We start from the raw sequence: 24,559 nt of genomic DNA on the forward strand, positions 1-24,559 counted from the left end.
GCCTGCAAATAATAAAAAAATTCTCACAAAATTATAGATTAATATATTTATTAAATATCACTAGAGAAAGAAGATAGGTAATCATTTATAAAATATAAAATCTATTATTTCCTTTGGTACTTACTGTTCTGTTTTTGGGACCACATTCAGAAATGTATGAACACATGAATGTGCATACAATGTATGTGTATATTCATATACACACATACATTTGTACTTACATATATACATGCATGCATGAAGACTTACATACATACATTTGTGAACTTGGTCCTGATAACAGAGCAGTACCTTTTCTTTCTCGTTTTCAAATAGAAATAAAATTTTTTATATGACAAGGAACAAAAACTCTTTAATTGATTGAAATCTCATTTCAGGAAGGATGATTTAAACTGTTTAGCAAAACACTTACTTTTCTTCGAAGTGTATCGGCTGGATGCCTTAAAGTATCTTGTATCCTGAGTGCTGGGGCTTTCCTGGGGTTGCTGCTGGGAGTGTGGACGGCACAGCATTTTATGAAAATGCCCATAAATATTGCAAACCCCACGACTGAGAGCATAACACCCCACCAACAGCTCTAAACAGATTTGTTTAAAACATTAATCAGTAAGTCTATAAAGATATTTATACTCACATAGCAACTTAGCCAGTCAATGACTATTCTTCAGTACAATAAAAACTATATTCATATTCACCATATTCACAAACTACAATAGTTAAGACGTAAAGGATATGTCTACAATATATATAGCAGAAAAAATTGTGTCATGCAACTATTTAATAAAATGACAAGACTTTCATAGATTCATGGAATATTTTAAATATTCTGTATATTTTTATATCAATATAATGACTTAAACTAAACACATAAAAATTTTTAAGCTTATACACATAAATTTAAAATTAAATATTATGATATTTAATAAAATCTTTCTAAGACTACCACCAACAATTTCAGATGATTTCTGATTTGTGGAAAAGTTGCTTGTTGTTACGGTACATGAAAATTTAGTTATGTTCAATCTCATCATTAAATAATGTTTTTAGAAATTATTACTTTCAAAAAATCTTCTACAGAAGGGAATTTGGTTTGGTTTATTTGACTTAGGCACTAGGGTTATCTGCCTAAGGGAAGGGATGACTTCATGCAGGACTTTCCGTGAGAACTGGCTCATATTCACATTACACAAAAAAAAAAAAAAAAAAAAAAAAAAAAAGAGAGAAAAAAGAAAAAAACACAGCCAGTCCATTCACCTGGAATCGAAGCCAGACTGGGCTACCAGTGTTCGCAAGTTTACCGCTAGACCGTTGGTATGCAAAGAAATTGGTTATTAAGATGTATTTCCCTGCATATGATTATTTTTTCATTCTGAAAGCTTGGGAAAAGTTACTTTCTTATATATATATGATATGATATAAATGATTTGGAACTTGGCGGTGGTGTAATAGATGCTTAGGGAAAAAAACTTAGCAAGGCAGACATGGCCGGCTTCAAGATAGTTTTATTATTGAGGAAAGCAATTCAGGATTTGCAATATTTTGTTCACATATGGATGAGCATCTTATGCACCCTACATTTTTGTTAGCTCAGCACATATTCAGTGAACAAAGAATGTAGCCGCAAAGTATCTTGCCAGAAGGAAAGTTCGTTATACATTAAGCAAAAAGTGTCACAGCAATTCAGACGAAGAAGGGAGAGAGTCAAAAAGTTTCAGTTCGAGTTAAAAATTTTTCGTTTACAATTTGCTGATTAGGCAAGAGGTATCTGCATTAAGCATCATGTAGGATTGCATGATTAATTTGAATGACACAGTTTAGTCTTATACAGTCAAAAGTCGTTAATCTGGACTCACCGGGATTTCAGCGATTCCGGATATCGATTTTTCCGGATTACAGATCATCAGTTTAAATCTGGTAAGACGGCATGCAGAAATTATAAAATTAAAAATATGAAACCGTAATTTACGAAATAAAGAACAATTATGATCTAAAGGGTATCAAAATTTACAAAAAAAAGCTTAATATTTATTTGTTTACTTTATTAAACATTTCTTTCAATGTAAGTTGTTTAAGTTGCTTCGTTTTATGTGATAATACTTACTCTTTAATTCTATAAACAGACATCATTTCTTGTTCAGTTACAAAGTTCCGCTGTTCAAGTACTATAATTGCTGCCAAATAAAATGAAAACATCTGCCCTGAAGGTAAGGATAGTGCTGACAGATCAAATTCCAATTCATTGCGTGCTGCGACGTCCCCCCCCCTTCCGCCCCAGAGCAGTGTGAAATTGATAAACAGATTTCGGAATGGTTAGGTCATTTTTTGCAGCAATTCCACTTTTGTTTAATGGACTTCGAAACATACTTTCGCTTTGTAGATCCTTTACATATTAGTAAATATATATCGGAAACTCTATTTGACATAATTGAAAGTTCAAGCTTACTTTTATAAAATTGCTCTAGCAGTCTGCAAAAAATAATAAGCCGTATCCAATTCGAAGATTAAGAAACAACACAATCTGCAACATTAACTGAATTAGATAATTTTAGCTTAGCTTATACCGTTCGTTATACATTAAACGTGCATGCGCACACGCATATTCGCAGCCGTAAAGGTCTTACGCGCATGCGTCAAAGCGACGCATTCGCAGAAAGTTTGTAGCTTTGAGGTCCGGATTATGGGTGTCTGAATTAACGACTTTTGTCTGTAGTGCTATTTTTAAGATAGAGAGAGGAAGCCTCCAAATTATATAAGAAATAAAAGAGGTTATAGCTAACTAAAATTATAAGTTTGGTTTCATATTTTTTATCTTACACGTATATATCTATGTCAGGACCTAAGCTCAAAATCAGCAAGTCGTCTGCGAATAGGCCTATGCTACTGTTAACTGACCAACCAATGTCCGATCGTTTCTCAATTCCAGGCTTTGGCCGAACAGTTCATAAAATGGCACAGAGTGATCAGCCAAAGTCAGAAAAAAGGCATGACCTTATATTTATTTTTTATTTATCATCATTACTTGTTGAAAAGGGTGAACTTCTATGGTATTTTGCTTTGCATAATTTCTTAGTTTTACATTTGTAGTGATTTGTTGTGCACTTAGTGCAACTGCCCCAAGTGTAGCCTTCATTACTTATCAGTGATTTGGAAGATGACTGTGATTCTTTTTTGAATCCATGGATTCTAGCATGAGCAATTCCTTTTAGAGAATGGAAAATATATTTCTGTAACACAATTGTTTGAATGCATCATGTTCTGTCCCCACCTTGTCAAAAAACTTTTGACATTCATCTCCAGCTTTTGCTGGTGTCAGAAATAAAATATCTCCAAAATAAAGAAACAATCATTTATTAGCATAGTTCTGTACAATCGATAATTTAGCTTCATGGCCATGTTTCTGCTTGGCATACATCTCAGACCGAAAAATTCTACATTGAAACATTGTTGATTTCACACCTACTGAATAGTTTATTTCCCTGATGCCAACTTAGGGAATCATAATTTAATATTTTTGGCTTCCATCACCGCATGATATCAACACAAGTCAGCTTAAAAAATGATTCTTGCAGCAATGTCTAAGCTTTTTTTTTATTATTTATTTATTAGTAATTGAATACCAAGGAGAAATGTAGCCTTTTATGTTGACATTATGAATGGCAATGATTACAGACTTCAGCTAATTCCACTGCAAAATGTAGAGTGCATTGATATGAAAAAACTTGAAAAATTTCTTTCCACGTGCAAAAACATAAATTTTGTAAATGATACTGATGAGCCAAAAAACTACATTTAATGTAGTTTGAATTGAAAATAACAGCTTTGTTTTTCAGATAAACCCAGGACAAGTGCCAGAGCTGATGCGGCTGTATTAAGAATTTTGAAAAGCATCAAGCCAAAAATTAAGGGACAGCAAAATCTTTCAAATTTAACGGAAAGCAGTGGGAAGTAAATTTTGGGTGAGACAAAATTTTTCATATCTACCGAAAGTCTGCAAGAAGGATCAAGTGTTTAACCTATTAATGTTGAGTTACTCTTGTAAATTCCTTCAATTGACTAAGTCCAATATCATAAGCAATTCACATTTCTAAGAATTAGTAACTATTTTAGAAAGATCATTATATGGATTGAATTTATCATGGATAATAAATGAATTAAAGAGAGTACAGTGTAAAAGAATTATAAAAACTATTACAGTAGAATTCCAATATCTGCACACCTTGGGGACAAGGGTTGTGCAAGATTAAGACAATTTTGTAGATTACAGGTCATACACGAGTTTTGTTAACATTTTTTCCTTTCTAATCTTTACATTACGTTTGGATTGCTTGCACATAAATAACTAATAAAATTAGACTTTGGGAATCATATAATCAGGATTCAAGTAAATGCAAAATTATCACATTTTTTAACATATTTATATACAAAGAAAATGTCAGTACGGAAAAGTACCGGTGGAAAGAAAAGGACTAAATGATAGGGAAACGTTTTGAATAAAACTCTTTATCAAATGCAGAAGAATATTATATTAAAGAAAAGGTATACCCACCTGCTGAATTGGTTTTAAACTTTTATACTCTTAAATGAAAGGAAAATTTGGTAAACAAATACACTCTGTTTATAAAAACTTCACATGTACTTTCCAATTATAAAACAAATAGCATGAATATAATATGAGTATGAATGAAAGTATTAAAATAATAAGGTGTATTTAGCACAATACACATGATGAATTATTGGCTTGAAGATAAAAATGACACATATTATTTTTAATAGTTTAAGTCTTTTTTATTTCATTACTAAAAATTACTAACATATATCCATTAATTTTGTAACTGCTTCTATTATACAGTTAAGTAGATATCATTATAGGCTTAATAAATATCTCTCTTACCGTAACCCACTGTTTAATGGTCATTAAAGTCTTCTGATTAAAAAGAAGATTTTTTAATCGAGCAAGTGGTCCTTCAGCATCCACAGCTCGACACTTTTGGAATACATCACAATAGCCTTTGAAATCATTACATGGAGAACCCGGACGCAACTTAATACCACTTATATTCTTCATTTTCGAAATCTCATATGTAGTTCTACAAGTACTTTCTTTCCCTATGAAACAAATTAAAATATTAATAGCAATTTAAGAAATTACAGGGATCACTTTTGTTTTGATAAGATTAAGTTCAAATAATAAATAAATAAACCTCAAACATTTATATTTGTTTAAAAGCTCTTTCGGCCAATTTCATACAATAATCAATATGGCACTTTTCATTAAATACTCTCAGAACAGAAATTAAAAATAAAAAAAGGAACACGTAGCAACCAGGTATCAAATACATGCAATTTTTACAGCCAGTAATCACATAGAGACTTTTTTAACTAAATATTTTATTAGAGGATGCAAAAGATCGGATAACTCAAAACCAATCACTAAATTGTTTCATAAAAGTATTTTAATAAAAACGGATAAAAGCAACTATCAAATTAAAACAGTGCATTTTTCTTGGCTAAAAAATCAAGGAAAATATGTAAATATGCCTAATAATTAACATCATCAAATTTTCCAATATATCTGTTATCAACAAAGCATGAAATACAATATTATATAGAGTACATAAACATTCTATTAGAATGCCAAAAACTGGCTGGCAATGTATGAAATGATTAAACATTTTATACATTGACTATGCATTCCATAGAATGCCAAATGATAAAATAGCAAACACTACTTCATGAAACTCATTCGGCTATTGGACACAGAGGATGTAACAAAATGTTGAAAGAACTTTCAGCAGAACACAAACCATTACATGTTATGATACAGAACTGCACATCCATCTTCATGAGCCCTGCCAGGGGCAAAAAAAAAAAAAAAAAAAAAAAAAGATTCAATAGGGCACTGTCGTAAAACCTATGATTTTTTCCTGAACTTAATTCTCATTGCCAGGTAGATATCTATTGATTTCCAGTTTCAACCAGACGGAGAATGTAAATTTATTATGGTGTACCAAGATCATCTCACTAATTTTTTTTACACATTTTGAATAAAAGTTTTTTTAATGGCAATCTTTCATTATTTTTTCAAAAAAAATCTTTATTTTTTAAAAATAACATCTTTTAAATAATAGCCTTATCATGACCTTTCTTTCACACTTTGCTTAAAGAGTATTTGCCATTCGATAAAATGCCTAGGTAAAGTATATAATAATTCTCATATTTCATACTTTGCCTAAAAATGTTTAGTTATTCTACAGAATGCCAGTATTTCATACATTGCTGGTAACATGCCCAACATTTTACCACTCCTTCATAAAATATAAAATTATAATCCTAAAAACTCACCAGGATCTTGACAAGCAACTTCACACATCTGTTCAGGTTTAGCTTGATGCTCTTCTGTCAAGAAGCATTCTTCCATGTCATATCGCTGGCAAATAGAACCAATGCACTCACCATTCCAGCACACCTGTGTACCTTCATTGCAGATGGTTCGATTAGGTTTAGCCACAGGCATTGGACATTCCGCTGCATTACCACTAAGCACTATGTTAAGAAATCTTCACAAAAGTATATTTGTAGTTTAAATGATCAAATACTGAACATATTGCAATGAGAATATGAGGGCAAAGTTATAAATAATGCCTTAAAATTTTGAAAACACATAAAAACAAAAAAAGTTAAACTGTACAAATAAAGTTTTGATAGTTCATTTCTACAAAAATGATGCACATAAAGCAAATGCACTGGTCATCAAAATTAAAAGATAATGACAGAAATAAAAGTCATATGATACTTAACGAAAAATTATTCAATAGAAATTTGTACCAAAGCATTAGTAAATATATGACGGAAAAATAAAGTCACCTCTTGCGGAAAGAATTTTTCTTTAATACGGTGTTTGGGCACCTTAGACAGATATGCATACCTCATCACCTCAAACAGATATTCATACCTCATATCTCGATTTTATAGACTTACCAAAGTGTTGATCACGTCTTGTGGAATTGCAAGTCACTTTTAAATGTGCACTTTTCAGCTTCTGAAGGGTCCGGGAAGGAATTGGGTGCACTGAAATTCTATGCACTAAGGCATCCCACACATGTTCAATCGGGTTCAAGTCCGGTGAGTAAGGTGGCCAATCAATTCAAATGATATCTTCTTTTTGCACGCATTCTGACACATTTGCTCAAAGAAGCCAAACATTGTCATCCATCAGCAAAACCAACAGCAGTCATAAGCAATCTAATTTGGGGTTCCAATACCTCATCCACATATCTTTGATCAGTTACAGAACGTCCTTGAAAGATATGCAGCTCGGTGTGGCCATTTGTCATGATTCTTCTCCGGGGTTTGTAGTCACACTTTAGTTAAAAAAATAAGCACCTATAAGCACTTTTCAAGCGCATTTTAAGGAAAAAATAAGCACCTGTCTAATTACATTATACACAATTGCATAACCTTAAATTAATATCTATTAAGAGAGTGAGCATTACCTCAACCATGGAAAACAAGCAACTTTTTTAAATGACAGTTGAATTTACAAAATTAGTTTACAATGAGAGGAAAAAAACTATGCAGAACTAAACCATATTACAAGATTTAATGATGAAATTTCAGTTCAAAATATAGAAAATAAATAATAATAAGCCATATTAATTGTATTCGCTTGGCATAATACAATTTATCGCTTGGCATAATACAATTTATTTTTCCATTCATATTAATATTTAAATAATTTAACTTAAATCAAAATTCTGAACATTTTCTAAATTTTCATTGCATAACAGTTTTCCCTTAACATATATTCCAAGCAAAGTAATTTAAGTAAAAAAGAGGAACATTTCTGAAATCAGGAGACGGGAAATTGCTTCATGCAGTCAGTCATCTTTTAACAGTAAAACCTTAACTAACCCCCATACTCGGAAATTGCTGAATATTCCGTATAGTCGAGCGTAACTGGAAAAAGAGGAGGGGGGGAAGATTGTAGCCGCTCTTTAGATTTCATAGCTAAATAAATAATTTTGACATTTCGATATGTGCATCATATAAAAATAGACCAATGGAACAGAAAAATATTCTGCTTAGAAAGCACAGTAAAACTCTTTTAAGTGCTTATAAATAAATCTCAGACTGAATATCAAAATTAATTATCTCTGCAAAATACCGCAAACGTTATTGCACCATACGTGTGGCGTAATTCTTCCATACATGATATTACGCAAATGGAATCAACAGCTGCTGGTATTCGGATAATAAAGAACTAAATAAAGGAAAAGAAAGAGACTTACGAATCTGGGTTTGAACAGACTGCGTTTCTGGAATAGAATCATTCTTCACTTGAGTTGGGTAGACCGCAAAAATTCAATCCAGATTGGAGAGTGACAAAAAAAAAAAAAAAAAAAAAAAGTCTGCTGCTTCAACATTAGGGATTTTAGAGAGAAAGGGTAGAACTTCCCAACCTCCGTAGTGTAGAATGTATTGGGGGGAGGGAGTTTGACTATTCGATTACTTTCCTTTTATTTAAGCCATTCCGAACATTATTCCTTAGAAAGCTAATCTGTGTAAAAATACACCCATTTTTGGAAGTTTATTCAGCACTAAAACTATATCAGCAGCTACTGCAACTATATTATTATAAATATTCATACATATGCTCACAATATAAGCATAACGATCATAATAAACATGAATATGAACTGACCACGCGGAATGAGAATGCAAACTATTAAAATCTTGATAGAAATTCAAACGTGTGTAGTATTTGGGTGGGAAAAAAAGAATACCGAATGTACTGGAATTTTCTACGGTTTTCGCAATTCTTTGACCAATAGAACGACGTGCACCTGTCTGTACTCTTGCGCGCACCATAGGTTACATCAATGCTGGAGAAAGGGGGAAAAGCTATTTCCGGGAGTATGATTCACCATCTGACGTTTCATATAAGGAAGAAAAGTTGTTTATTTAGTTTTGGCTTTGGTACGGGGGGGAAAATGCACGTTCATTAAAAAAAGCACTAAAAGCAAAAAAAAAAAAAAAAAAAGAGAGAGCACTAAAAACAAAAAAATAAGGGCTTTAAAACAAAAGTAAGCACCTATAAGGAGCTTTATATTTTATTTTCAAATATAAGACTTATAAGCACTTGTAAGGAGCGCTACAAACCCTGTTCCCCAAACCATTAAACTGCAGTCAGAGAAATGGGATATTCTACAGACCATGGAAGGCAAGTTGCTTCCTCTATCAAAACACATCTAGAATCACTGTTCAGACTATATCTGCACTTGTCAGTAAACAATACTCGAGGCTAGTTGTCTGGGCTCCACTGAACATGATGACAGCACCATTTTAAACATGCCCCTCTGGAAGTTGGATTGAGTGGGCACGGTTTTCTCGCATACGGTCCAAACTCATTAAGCTTTTCTGCAGCAGTAGAACAGTTAATTCGAGTTCCTGTGGCAGCCTGAGGGTCTCTTGTAGTCGCTTCAAGGTTTCTTTGAGCCACTAATGACAGAAAACGGTTTTCTGATGCAGTAGTTGCTCTTGGTCACCCATGCCCAGACTGTCTATTAACTTCAAATGATCCAGTACTTAAAAAGCAGTTCCATACTCTTGATATGACACTTTTTGAAGGGTATTCAAATCTTGAGTAACCTTCAATTGTGTTTGATTTCCTTTGACTCTAATAATTATTCGCCACTTTTGACCTTCACTTAAATGAGGTCTTTGAGCCTAACTATTGAATACTCATCACTCTGAGAAATTACATTCACTTTAAACAACACTACAGACCAGAATTTCAACATACATCCATTATATGTCACATTGTCAATTCCCAAATTTGCATATTTCCATCTGTGTATGCCCGGAAGTGCAAATTCATGTTAACATAAATAATTGCAGCATTGAGCATTGGATGCAACTTATTTCTCATTATACTTTAATTTTGATGACCAGTGTATTTAAAAGGAACAAATCATATTAAAATTAAAATCCTAATTGATGGAAGTGCAGGTTACAATTATTGCTGTTAATTCTAATAAATAATTTAACACTTTGTGTAAGGCTAGTCTACCACTTGAATATCCTGTCAGGGAATATTAAAAGCTTTTTAGTGATTATACAAGGTAAACTTTTGTTGGCCAAACTTCTTAGAAAATGCATGTTTAAACATTTTTGTTCAAAAGGCATAAAAAAATCCAATTCAAAATATAATTTATATGCCAAGATATATATTTTTAAAGCAGCAGAGGTCTAGAAAATATTAATTTAAAATACTAATTAAAATACTAACTAAACATTTTTTAATAATTCATGGTTTTAATTGAATTTCTGTTCCTTGGAGACGGTATATAAAAAGTTTTCTAATTATAAATTATTCGTGTATTACTTTACAGCTTTAGTGAAGGTCATAGGTTTTTTTAGTTACTTTTATTTAATATATATATATATATATATATATTAGTAGGTTTTTGATCAGAAAAGAACAGGTGAAGTTCATTCATGGTGCGGTCCATACCTCACACAATGAAAGCAAATAAGAAAGGGATAATGTGTCATTTTAAAAGACAGGTAAACAAGTCTAAGACTATAGCCTAAAGAAATAAACAGCCTTCAAAGCTGAATGCAGTTCGTGTTGAAGTATAGAGCTCTAAAGATAGTACAATCTACATTTTGTTATTAAATTTTACTTTGTAATTTCATAATTGGTAATCTACATTTTCAAGTTGTTAGTAGGTCTGCTACTAGAGTACTTCAAGTGCAAAGAGTTAAAAAGAAAATCTAAGTTTTAACTTTTTCAATGTGTATAAAAAAAACCTGGTCAAATGGCAGTAAAAGGATACTTGCAACGTGACTGCCTTGTGCAATCTGATTCAGATTTGCAAAGTTGACCCTCTCTCACATACTGGCAATTTGAATCACAACAAGGACCTCGGCTTGGACTATTAAAAATAAAACATTAAAAAACTCTATATAGTATTTGCTACGAATAAAATACACTAAACAACAAAAAACAAAAAATCAATATCACGATCAGATAAAAGTTCACATTAATCCCATGCCATTGTGATAATATAAGTAAAATATATCAGAAGTTTATGATAATGCAGTACGAGTATTCAGTACATAAGTGCAATAGTAGAATAGAAACAAAATTTTTACACAGTATTCTTCCCTTTCGCTAAGTGAAAATAAAAAATAAGTTTAAAAATTAAAAAAAAAATATATATATATTACTATGAAGTTCATTATTCCAAAATAGGCATTTTTCTAAAAAGAAAATTATAATAATGACACGTTTGCATTCTTAGTCTATTAAAAATTTCTATATAAACATTTATATTTCTCTGTGCTCTGTTGTACAATGGTATTTTGTCTATTTGGAATTACTGTAAATATTTATTTATCTACTTATTTACTTAGCACTTTATAGGCATTTCATATTTATTGTATATTTTTTAAATAATTCTCCTGCAGTTGCTTATTTGTATGTGTTATAATCTAGTATTAAAATAAATATTAGAATAGTGGAAATAACTTAAAGAGAACTGATATGAAAAGTCTGCCAACCTATATATATACAGTTAAAAGTCGTTCATCCGGACTCGTCGGGACTTCGGCGATTCCGGATTATCGATTTTTCCGGATTATAGATCATCAGTTTAAATCTGGTAAAATGGCATGGAGAAATTACAAAATTAAAAATATGAAACCATAATTTATGAAATAAAGAACAATTATGATCTAAAGGGTATCAAAATTTACAAAAAGAAAAAGCTTAATATTTATTTGTTTACTGTATTAAACATTTCTTTCAATGTAAGTTGTTTCGTTTCATGTGATAATACTTTCTCTTTAATTCTATTAAACAGACATAATTTCTTGTTTAGTTACAAAGTTCCGCTGTTAAAGTCCTATAATTGCTGCGTTGAGAATACCGACTAATTTGTCAATCAAAATTTTTTCGTTTTCAATAACCTCTGGGTCACTTTCTTCACTATCGAAAGCGAATTATAATGACGAGGAACTTGATTTAAATCATATCAAAGACGGAGTACATCGAGATGAAATACTACATTTAGTAAGAAGTTATAAGCCAAATAAAATAAAAACATCTGCCCTGAAGATAAGGATAGTGCTGACAGATCAACTTGCAATTCATTGCGCGCCGCGGCATGAAATTGATAAACAGATTTCGGATTTCGAAACACACTTTCACTTTGTACATCCTTTACATATTAGTAAATATATATATCGAAAATTCTATTTGACATAATCGAAAGTTCAAGCTTACTTTTATAAAATTGCTCAAACAGTCTGCAAAAAATAATAAGCCGGATCCAATTCGAAGATTAAGGAACAACGCAATCTGCAACATTAACTGAATTAGATAATTTTAGCTTAGCTTATACTGTCCGTTACACATTAAACGCGCATGCGCACAAGCATATTCGCAGCCGTAAAGGTCTTACATGCACTCATAAATGCCTGTGTGCATGCGTAGAAAGTTTGTAGCTTTGAGGTCCGGATTATAGATCATTCCGGATTAACGACTTTTGACTGTATACAAGTTTGCATTTTGCGAAACGTAACATTTTCTATAAGCATACAAAGTTCAAAAACATAAAAATTTCCAAAAGTGTCCACAATTTGGGCCACCACTGTATATATATATATATGCACACAGATGTAGCATCTAAAAATACATAGACAATAAATAGCTAATAAAATGAGGTAGAAAAGGAAATATGTAGATAATAATATTTGGTAATTTTCTGGTATTTCAAATTGCTTTTCAAGTCTCCAAATATTCAATTCTTGAAATAAAAAAGCAAAATAATTAATGATTCGAAGGAAGTGCACGTTTTTACAGTAGGCAGGGCAAAAAAAGATGTCTTCTTTTTGTCAGTTTATACTAGCTTAATAAGATGGAGGAACCACAAAGAAGAAATTTATTTAAGTTTTGAAATTATGGAAATGGGTCTATCTTCTGTGGAAAAAGAATATAAAGTAATAGGCAGCACTGAATACATCAGTGAAATAGATGTAAGGATATTTGAATAAATGTTTCTCTCCAAAGTTGGCAACCAGTTCATAGCTGTTAGGTGGGGATGTGTATAATCAGAAAATACCAATTAAATCAACACATGTAAAAATACATTAATTGCAATTTCAATCTTTACTGATGACTTGAAGCACATATACATTAAAATATTTGACAATGGAGCACTGTTTTTGCAACATTTGGAAAATTTAAAATGCTGCTTAGTCTTTTCAAAAGCATATACGGATAATATATTTACACCCTTTTTTTTCTCCCTCACGCAATTTTTCTTAAGCTTTTTCAGCATGATTTAAAAACTTCTGATTCATGGTACCATGCAAAATACACTGTATGAATAAAAAGAATTTTACTCAAATTGATAATTTTAAGTAACTTCTTTGCAGCACAGAAGACCGTAATATTAACTTCAGCACTTTGGTGATCTAGGCAAACAATACAATTATGCCAAGTATATTAAACAAACTAGTACTTCTACTCAAAACATGCATTCATTTAGTTAATTAAAAAACTGCACTTTTAATATTTGCAGGTTATTATTAATTATTTCTATAGGTCTTTTATACAAGCAAGTCAAAATTGATGGCACCATATTGTAATTCTTGAGCAAATTTCATTTTCTGTTGACAGAAGTTGTAAGTACTTCCAACATTTAGCACTTAAACATTTTTTCAAATAAGGTTTTATCAATTTCAGATTAGAAAATCTCCCTGTTGCAGCTATTGATAATGGAATCAAAAAAAAATATCAGGATATATGTCATATACGTCAGGATAAGTACCTTGTAAAGAGTTCATAAAAGAAGCAACTTCTTTTTATGTTTTTGCCATTCTAGAAATTAAATACAATAAATATACGATACAGTTGGCTGCCTAATGTATCCTCAGTTACCCTTTGTGTCAAAATGTGTTACAGATTTGCAGTTTTTATTAATGAGTTCCTAACGTTCAATGATCATAAAGAAATTACAAGTATACATTCACCATTAAAACTGCTCAAATCACTGTCTAAGAAGAAACAGTTTTATCTATAAATGGATTAAATCTTTTTTTTTTAATGGGGGGGTACTTACCTATTATCCCGTCGACCAGGAAACTGTTGCCAAGCAGAGCGAGTCAACACCAGTTATGCATAAGTGTGACATAACAAAATACTCCTAACATCTGTGATTTTATTTGATGTAACCCTGTTTGATTCTAGATAAGCTACATTTGGTTTTATGAACAAAGATATAAAGAAACTGCTATTTTGCGCCCTTGTATTTTGAAGGAGGGGGAAAAATATTAACATCTGGGACCTACTTTCTACAGAATAGCAAGCAGTGGATTATTTTTAAGGTTATGGAATTCTACCATTAAAAAAGTGTCTATTAATGGATACAATATGATCAGCCAGCTGAATAAAAAAAGTAATAGACTGGAACAATTACCTGTAGGAAGTTTGTACTCATAGTATTCTAAACAAAGCTTCCGATAAAATAGAAGGACAGAACAAGAATAGTAGAAATAGAGAAATGCAATGGTAGAAATAGAGGAAAGCCTTTTTATAAAATGGAAAAACAAAGTGGGTTGAATAGCAATTCCTTATTCAGTAAAGATGTGTTAGTTCCTTCGAAATTTCACAGGAACGAATGGTGCAACTTTGGCGAGATCTCGCAATCTTTAACTGTCGATAGAATAATATGTTAATATTTTTTTAAAACCCTTTTTCTAAATCTACAGGAACTTCACTAAATATTCATAATTAAATATTCATTTTTTTAAAGTCAAATTCTAATGGTCTAACATCCACCATTTTTAACAATTCCACAGGAATTTTAAGTCTACTATTCCTGCATGTAATCGAGAACTTTTTCATAGCTTTTAAAAGTTCAAATTGACCATAATATGTCATATGTGGGTAATTTGCTTACATGGTTATTTCAGAAAAGCATATTATATCAAATGATGAGAGAAGAAAGTAATTTATTATCTCACATTTCATTTGCTGAGCTAAAAGCTCACTCTTTTGTGCAATGTCATACTGAATCTTAAGTTTTCAAATCAGTCAGGCCTATGTGAACATTACTTGTCTATGTACTTTCAAAGGCTCTATTCAAATTTCTCATGACAAGTAGTTCAGCGGTTAGATCTTCAGCCTAAGAACACAATTTTTGTGGATCACATTTGAGGATTTCAAATAGAGAGACTAGCTCTACATATGATTTAGCAGCATCTTTAATTACTAATTTTAAGGACTGATACCCACACAGAGCATATAGCGCTAAGCTATTCAAATCCAAAATCTTGTGTTGAATGCCAGTATGTTTGCTTTTCATATATCGTCCTAACCCTGATCTCTTACAGTTATCAAGCTGAAGATTATTCTTAAAAAAAATCCCACAATAATGCTGTCAGTCCCTGAGGACAGGTCAGTGAGTAGAACTTTGGCTTTCAGAAACCTCATGAAACTTCTACATATTTGAAAGTGTCATAAGGTATTTTCTCCCTCCTTTCTGCATGCCTTTGTGATGTAATTGGAAGCATACTTGACACGTATTTCAAGTGGTGCAGGGTTCGAGTCCTGGCATGGGCATTGCACATTTTTCACATTTCCTGCTTCAAAATAACCAAATGACTCTACAGTGCTTCTGCTTATTTCAATGTAGCTTATTGTTACAGATATTTTTTTCCTCATCTGACGTGCATGAACAATATTTTGCCATAAATACTCTGCATTTGATTTTTATCTTTTACTTTTGCTTCCATCAAAATAAGAATTTCAAGTACTCTTCTGTTATCAGGATTGGGTTCAGAAATGTATGCATATATACACACATACTTTCTTACATATATGCATGCATAAAAGAACATATAAATCCATATATATATATACATGCATGTATACATACATACATACACTTTTGATTCTGGTCCTGATAACAAAGAGAACCGAATTTCATTTTGAATATTCTTTCCCAAATACTGATGTTTCATTTGTCTAGTTATAATTATTCAAATATGCTCCCGCAATATCAAATCACTGGACAAGTTGAAAAAAATTCCTATTTTTTTTTCAAATATTTTGCTGATGGTTTGGCTAAGAATTTAATTAGTTTTAACAAAATATTGAAGAATTGCAATTTGTCTGTTTAGAATCTCTCTCCAATGTCTTCTGTCTTTTTATTTTATTTATTTTTTTTTTTTAATAATCAACAGCAATTTCCCTATTTCTTTTAAATCTTCTTTCATTTTTCAAAACATGTAAATGTTTTGAAATGTCAAACTTGCTTTATGTTGCTTTGAGTAGTGTATGTTTTCCAGCATTCATGCGAGTACTGCAGTTATCTCTTTTAAATAATTCACAAGAAAAACAGAAAGGCCATCAAGATACCTCAAATACACTAACCATCAATCTAACAATCATTCATGGTTTTCAAGAAATCGTATAAAGAACACAAACAAAAATTTTTTCTTTGTGGCTATGTAACAATTTTTCATTTTTTGGTCTTAATAATTCTAGATAATCTCAAATTCTGATGCTATTTATAACAGCAACGTCAATGGATCTGACGAATCATTTTCAAGGTCTTCATGTTCTATGTTGAAGCTTTATGCTCAAATTTATGACTTGTTTTGCTTCTCTGCACATGGTAGACTAAAATAATTTCATCAGATAATATTCAAGCTTCATTAGATTACATATCAGATGCTTTCTCAAGTTGTTCTTGCAGTGATATGTCTTAATTATCAGCATTTAAATTGCCCACTTCTTGACATAGGTATCCCAATGTTACACTTTGCAAATTTTCAGCTTCTGCAAATCCTTCTCATTTAAATTATACCAGAGACCTCTCTAGTTTTTCTACCTTCTTTCTTTCTTTTTTTACTTTCTTTTCTTCTTTTTTTACTACTTTTTAGTGCATGTTTTCTACTTTTTTTTTCTACTTTCTTTCTTTTTTTATTCATATCTAGATGGCTTTATTTTCATTTTTTTATTAGCCCTTGCAACTTTGAATAGAAAGGAAAAGTAAACAGTGATAATAAAGAAATACATGGGATCATCATTTGAGCTGTATATATTTTATTGCTTTAAAACAAACTAGGAAGTGACTGGATGATAGCTAGAATTGGCTAACTAATATCTAACAAAGGCTAAATAAATAAGCATCATTGTGAAATAGGATGAAATAAACAATCAATTCAAAAATTAATAACTAAGCTTCACAAAGAAATAATAGGACCAGCAAAATCTAGGCCTTAGACAGCTACCATTTAGCAATAAAATACTAAAACCAATGCTTCCCTTTAAAGAAATAAATAATATCATAATTTACTTATCATTAATACATCTTCTACCAGGCTTCATACTACACAGTCCAGTCACATTAATGTGACCATCATCTACTTTCGACGTCAAAGTGAAATAAACAGTGACAGAAGGTACGTGGCAGCACATTGCATTGAAGCGTCTATAAAGGGTGTTCGTGAGAATCAGAAAACATTGCAGTCGTTGGCACAATGCAGAAACGAAGAGATTTACCTGATGTGCAAAAGGGCATGAGGATTGGCTTTCGGGTCAAGGGTGGAAACATTTCCAAAGCGGGTAATTTTGTAAAATGGGCTTCGCGTGCCGCCGTGGTAAAAGTATACCGTGCATGGCAAAATGGCACTATCCAAAATCAGCGACGTGGCAAATGTGGTGCACCACAGGCTATGGATGACAGAAGAGAACCCCGGCTGAGGAGACACATTCCGGCGAATAGACGTGTGACCATTGAGCAACTGACCGCCCAGATGAACGAAGGGGCTACCAACAGTGTCTCCTCAACGACGGTTCACGGAACGTTACTGCGTATGGGCCTTCGCAGCAGACGCCTGATTGCACCTATCCTGACTGCAGTTCATCGGGGACAAAGGCTGGAATTTGCACGCCAGTACCGCAACCGGACGTCCATTCTTTGCGTCCACTGAGTGGCAACAGGTGGCTTTTTCCTGTGAATCACGTTTTATGCTCCATCGGACAGATGGACGTTGGTGTACACGGCGTGCAACGTCGGAAAGCAAACACTCTGCAACAATTGCCGTAAGGGAGGAGGGAGCATTATAGTCTGGGGAATGCTTTTGTGGCCTTCTCTGAGGGCACTCATCATTGTGGAAGGCACGATGGATCAACAGAAGTGCGCACCTGTCTTTGCGGACCATGTCCACCTCTAGAAGCGAATTGTTTTCCCTCAGAATGATGCCATCTACCAGCAGTACAATGCGAAGTGTCATACAGCTCACAGTCTACGTGCGTGATTTGGTAGAGCACCAGGATGAGTCGACCGTACTCTCCTGGCCAGCCAACTCCCCGGACTTAAACCCAATCGAGATTCTGTGGGACCATCTCGATCGGGTTGTTTGCGCCACGGATCCTCAACAGCGTAATCTAGGGCAGCTGGGCACTTCACTGGAGTCGGCGTGGCTCAGCATCCCAGTGAACATCTTTAAAAACCTTATTGACTCTCTTCCTGCACATCTCGCAGAGGTCCGCCCTGTAAAAGGTGGTTGTCCTGGTTTTTGACGCGTGGTCACATTAATGTGACTGGACTGTGTAAGTACCCAGATGTCAGCTTCTGTAAATGCAGGAGCTCTTCTAATAAATATAGAATGTTTCTTAATTAACATGAATTACTGTTAGTACACATCCTTGTCCATCAAGATCCTATGTTGCCTTGATTTGTAGCTGAGCCTGTATATTTGTTTATCTCTATATATGTTTTTAAATGTGCTATATTCACTGAAGCATTTCTTTAAGAAATAATACACACTGCATAATTCAAAGTTTTCAAGGGATAAAATTAATAACAAAAGGGCATCTGCAAATAAATACCATATTCAGCAGCCAACATTAACTGATATTATACTATACATATATATAACATCTATATTACTGATATTATAAAAACACATACACACATTCTTTATATAGAAACAGCTGAATGTTTTCCCCATTACTTTGGAAATGAAAACTGACAGCTTTCCCCCCTCCCCTCCTAAGCAATATAACCTGTAGATGTTAATTGAGACTCGGTTGATAATTTTGTTGGCATACTGGTGACACATGGCAGTTTTAAGTAAAGTTTCTAGTATTTTGAGAGTTTTTTTGAACAAACACTTTTGAGATTCTTAGATTGACTTTTCTAAATGATTTTGGTAATGCCATTCCCTTCTGAGCCAAGCTACAAATAAGAGGCTGTGAATTAGTCTGATAAGTACTCAGCAATTTTTAGCCTTTGTGGGTAATTCTGCTGTATCCTTCTTGGGTTACAGAGAATTACAGAATTATAACTTTATTTCAACTTGAGTAAGTTTTAGCTGAACATTACTAAAAATAATAGCTTAGGATTACAACTAAGTTATACGTCTTTTCCTCATCATTAATGTCTACTGCAATAATGATAAACCTATTACATATTTTACAGTATAATGCAATCTATGGCTTTGGAACCAGGTGCTTACATGTTCCATATAACAGAAAAGTTGAGAAAATATTTGAAAAATATATTATTTATAAATAAATGTGTAAAGTTGTATTACGTATGTACTCTTATTTTAATACTGTATGTATTTTTAAATGTAACATTATCTTAGGCCTTCATATAGTAGTAAATGCAAAAATTATATTCACGGATTTATTTTATGGGTACTCTGTTATCAGGACCAGATTCAGAAATCTATGTATGTATACAGAGGCTGTTTACACATTTTTTAGACGAACTATATTATATTCACAAAACTAAATTACATAAAATTCTTGTGTTTTAAATGTTCTATTTGACATCCCTTATTCTGGACTATCTTTCGACACCGCAATTTCCAAGATAATAATGCCTTTTGAAGTGGCAGAAGAGGTATTCTATCCCATTCCTCCCGAACACCTTTCCAGAGTCCTGTTAGGGTTTTGGGACAACGTTTGGATAATGCAGTTTTTAAAAGTCCAAAAGCACAAAAACCCCACAGGTGACACATCGGGAGATTTAGTAGGGATATTAGTGAAGGGTATGGCCTTGATACCAATTTTTTGTTCCATTTCTTTTAGGAAATTTACAGTGGATTTTGATGTGTGTCTGCTAGCTTTGTCCTGATGGAGTCTCACAGACTAATGGCACTGTGGGTAAAGCGATGGTATTTCATTCAGAAAAATTGGCAATAAAATATGTTCCTGATAGTATTTGGAGTTAATCTTGACATTTTTTTGCACTCTCTTTATTTTTAACTTGCCATTATAAGAAAAACCAGCAACGATCATGAATCCCTTAGAAAAACTTTCTTTCGATTCTTTGAACCATGTACTTAAATTTTTCCCTTCCCTTTTATGATAATAAATGGCTCATTTTTTGTTACAATCATTTAAATACACCCATGCTTCATCTATTGTGACAATTGTTTTCCATTTTTCTTTGGATAAGTGTTTCTCATATAGAATTCTGCAGCGTGTCCTGCGTTGAGCGATATGCTTTGGAAGAAGACGATGCACATTGCATTTTTTCGCTTTCTTAAGATTTAAATCGACGTTTATCATTTTGTTTACAGTGGACACCGAGCATTTTAATGATTTTGCAACTGTCCTTTGACTAGGGGGATTTTCTTTTAACATTAAACAACATACCTTTGCAATAGTCAAAGATGTCCGTTTTTTTTCCTTGGATACTTGTTTGGAATTTTTGTCCCACTTGAGGCTCCAAGTAGACGTTTTTTCCCTTTCTTGTTGATGATATTACCTATCGTCGCTTTAGATATCACAAAACAATGACTCTCACATCGTTTTTGGATAACGGAGTATGCATATTTCTCTTCGGAAAGAGCGTAAATGTAGCCTTCGAACCACTGCTTTTCTAAATTCACAATTTTGAATAAAAACAAAACTTTCAAGCCACAGACGATAATTTTGACTTTTAATAACATAGCACAATTGCAATTACTTTTTTTGCAGCAAACGATTTTTTATTACCACTTACCAAAATCGTCTAAAAAATGTGTGAACACCCTCTGTACATGCACACATATATGAACATACATACTTACACATGTGCATACATACATTTCTTAATTTTGGTCCCGATAACAGGTGAGTACTATTTTATGACTTTTATCTTTATATGTCTGTAGCTACTTTTTAACAATGAAGGTATGGATGGATGTTGCAATTTTTAATAAATTACATTTCTATTCATTTGAAAAGAATAATTATAGCAATAGGGAAAACTGCATAAGATCAAAAGGAACTAAACAAAAACTTTAAGAAGCCACACTGCTGACATCTGTCATTGTACATTACTGTGTAAGGATTATGTTAATTTTATTAACAGTTAAATTTTAATTTAAAGTTCCTTTCCTGTCAAATTCTAAACTTCAACTTACTACTTCCGGCCAGAACCTAGTTTTGGAAATTGCTGAATATTTAATGAGAAGGAGCGGTATTTAAACCACGAAGTTACTGAGTCAAAGAGAATCAGAGTTTCTGATTTATGCGTGTCTGCCTTTTTGGCCACTCTCTCTCTCAAAGCTGTTATTACGCTCGGCCGTACTCAGGCCCTTGTTAAACTTCGTAGTCAAATAAGTTAAGGGGCCAGCTCAATTTGAACCTTGATAGCTTCGGCTATACTTCTTTAGTTAATCTTAGTTTTAGTTTAATTCTTAGCCTTTTAAGTTCAAGCCCAAGTGCAGGCTTTGCTTGTACACTCCCAGGCAGAGTTTTGTTAAATCTTATTGGAATAATAAAGGGTTAGTTACCCTTCTATCTTGTTGTTTCTTGTCACCGAACTCTAGCGATTATTCGCTTATCAGTTCTTAGATTTCTCACTTCCAACATTAACTTAGAATTCCAAAGTGAGGAACTCTACAACTGGCATCAGCAGCCATCAAAATGAGCCCAAACTATATAGTTAGACAGGGTTCATAGCCACATTTTAGTTAAAAAAATAAGCACCTATAAGCACTTTTCAAGCACATTTTAAGAAAAAAATAAGCACTTGTCTAATTAGATTATACACAACTGCATAACCTTAAAAATTAAACTCGTAATTTAAAATATGAGAAATGCAGTATTTATTAAGAGAGAATAAGCATTACCTCAACCATGGAAAATAATTACTTTTTTTAAATTTTAAATAACAGTTCAATTTACAGAACTAGTTTACAATGAGAGAAAAAAAAAAAAACTATGCAGAACTAAACTATATCACAAGATTTAATGATGAAATTTCAGTTCAAAATAGAGGAAATAAATAATAATAAGGCATATTTATTCAATTCGTTTGGAACTTAATAATAAATACAATTTATTTTTCCACTTATATTGATATTTAACTAATTTAAATCTAAATTTTCATTGTATATCAGTTTTCCCTTAACAGATATAGCAAGCAAAGTAATTTAAGCAAAAAAGAGAAACATTTCTGAAATCAGAAGACAGAAATTTGCTTCATGCAGTCATCCTTTAACAGTAAACTTTAACTACCCGCATACTTAAAAATTGGCAAATATTCGGACAGTCGAGCATAACTTGAAAAAGAGGAGCGGAGGGGGGGATAGACTGTAGTCGTGCTTTAGATTTTTCCACTAAATAAATACTTTTGACATTTCGGTATGTGCATCATATAAAAAAAAAAACCAACGGAACAGAAAAATATTCTGCTTAGCAAGCACAGTAAAACTCTTTTAAGTATTCATAAACAAATCTCGGACCGAACATCAAAATTAATTATCTCTGTAAAATATCGCAAACGTTATTGCGCAATAAGTGCACTGTAATTCTTCCCTACATGATATTATGCAATCGGATTCAACAGCTGCCGTTATTGGAAAAATAAAGAACTAAATAAAGGAAAAGAAAGAGACTTGCCAATCTGGGGGGGGGGGTCATTCTAATTTTCAACAGACTGCATTAAATTTCCGGAATAGAATCATTCTTTTCTTGAGTTGGCAGACCGCAGAACTTTTAGTCCTATTCAATCCAGATTGGAAAATGGCAAACAAACAACAACAACAAAAAAGTCCGTTGCTTGTTTTGCAGTGAACTGTAACAGTTTCAATATTTGAGATTTTGCGGATAAAGGGGAGAACCTTTCAACCTTCGTACTGTATAATGTATTGGCCCCAAAAATGAAATTATTTTGACTATTCGATTACTTTCCCTTTATTTAAGCCATTCCGAATATTATTAATTAGAAAGCTAATCTGTGTTAAAACACACCCATTTTTGGAAGATTACTATACTTCAGCAGTTACTGCAACTATGTTATTATAAACATTCATACATATGCTCATAATATAAGCATAACGATCATAATAAACATGAATATGAACTGACCAAGCGGAACGAGAATGCAAATTATCAAGATCTTGATAGAAATTCAAATGTGTGTAGTATTTGGGTGGGAGGAAAAGAATGCCGAATGTACTGGAATTTTCTACTGCTTTTGCAATTCTTTGACCAACAGAACGACGGGCACCTGACTGTACTCTCCGTGCACACCAAAGGTTATGTTAATACAGAGAAAGGGGGAAAAGCTCTTTCCAAGAGTATGATTCACCATCTGATATTCCATATTATGAAGAAAAGTTTATTTAGTTTCGGCTATGGTACGGGGGAAAATTGTGCGTTTATTTAAAAAAAAGCACTAAGAGCAAAAAATAAGCACTAAAAACAAAAAAATAAGGGCTTTAAAGAAAAAGTAAGCACCTATGAAGGCTTTTATATTTTATTTTCAAATATAAGGATTCATAAGCACTTACAAGGACCGCTACAAACCCTGTTAGAGGTGAAGCATTCAACAAACCGGAATAAATTTTTCTCCAAAAAAATTCAGTAAATGACAGATTTGTAATACCAATATAGGAGCTCGTAATGTTATTAACACGTATATGTTATACCTTGGTACACGTACCTTGGTTTAATGTAATCCGATTAATTCTCGATGGAACAGTTTAATTTTGTAAAGCAGGATTAAGCTTATTTTTTTCCTTACATTTTTTGGGGCAGAGGGGCAGAGAAAAAAAAAAAAAGATTAATATTTGGGACTGCATGAAGTGAAGTATTTTCAAAATTACAGGATACACCAAATTACGATATAACCCCCCTACTATATGCAACTCATAAAATAAGAGATTAACAAGAGGGATATAAAGTTCCCCCCCATCCCGTATCCCTTATTTGCATCTCTTTATTATCTAACTAAAGAAAAATGAGTTCCTTTAAACTTCTACTATAATGACTGGCAACATCTCCACTAACTTTCGTGTTTGGCAGGATTTCAAAATAATCGAAATACATTGGCTTTTATAACTGAAATGCCCTCCCCCCCAGAAATCTCATATAATTATAATTGTAAGCTTTTGATATTCAAGTTAGTAGCAAATAAGACTGGAATTTTCTACTGCTTTTGCAATTCTTTGACCAACAGAACGACGGTCTGTTGGTCAAAGACCATCTTATAACTTTGGAACTGATGATATTCTCACTTATTTGATTTTCTAG

The 24,559-nt window shown here is 32.7% G+C and overlaps 1 protein-coding gene across 1 annotated transcript in view; it reads right to left on the reverse strand.

Annotated features, from left to right (window-relative positions):
- The window catches only part of kuz (zinc-dependent metalloprotease kuz), a 116,021-nt gene that overhangs the window by 10,701 nt on the left and 80,761 nt on the right, over positions 1–24,559 (reverse strand). The window contains exons 10-13 of the mRNA XM_085820992.1: positions 10,839–10,937; positions 6,343–6,536; positions 4,892–5,106; positions 413–577 (exon numbers count right to left, since the gene is read on the reverse strand). Of these exons, the coding sequence (XP_085677118.1) occupies positions 413–577; positions 4,892–5,106; positions 6,343–6,536; positions 10,839–10,937 (673 nt within the window). The remainder of the gene's footprint in view (positions 1–412; positions 578–4,891; positions 5,107–6,342; positions 6,537–10,838; positions 10,938–24,559) is intronic.

The sequence above is a fragment of the Stegodyphus dumicola genome, chromosome 1 (genome assembly GCF_044657685.1).
Source record: "Stegodyphus dumicola isolate Sdum_Otavi_A_Nest chromosome 1, ASM4465768v1".
Lineage (NCBI taxonomy): Eukaryota > Metazoa > Arthropoda > Arachnida > Araneae > Eresidae > Stegodyphus > Stegodyphus dumicola.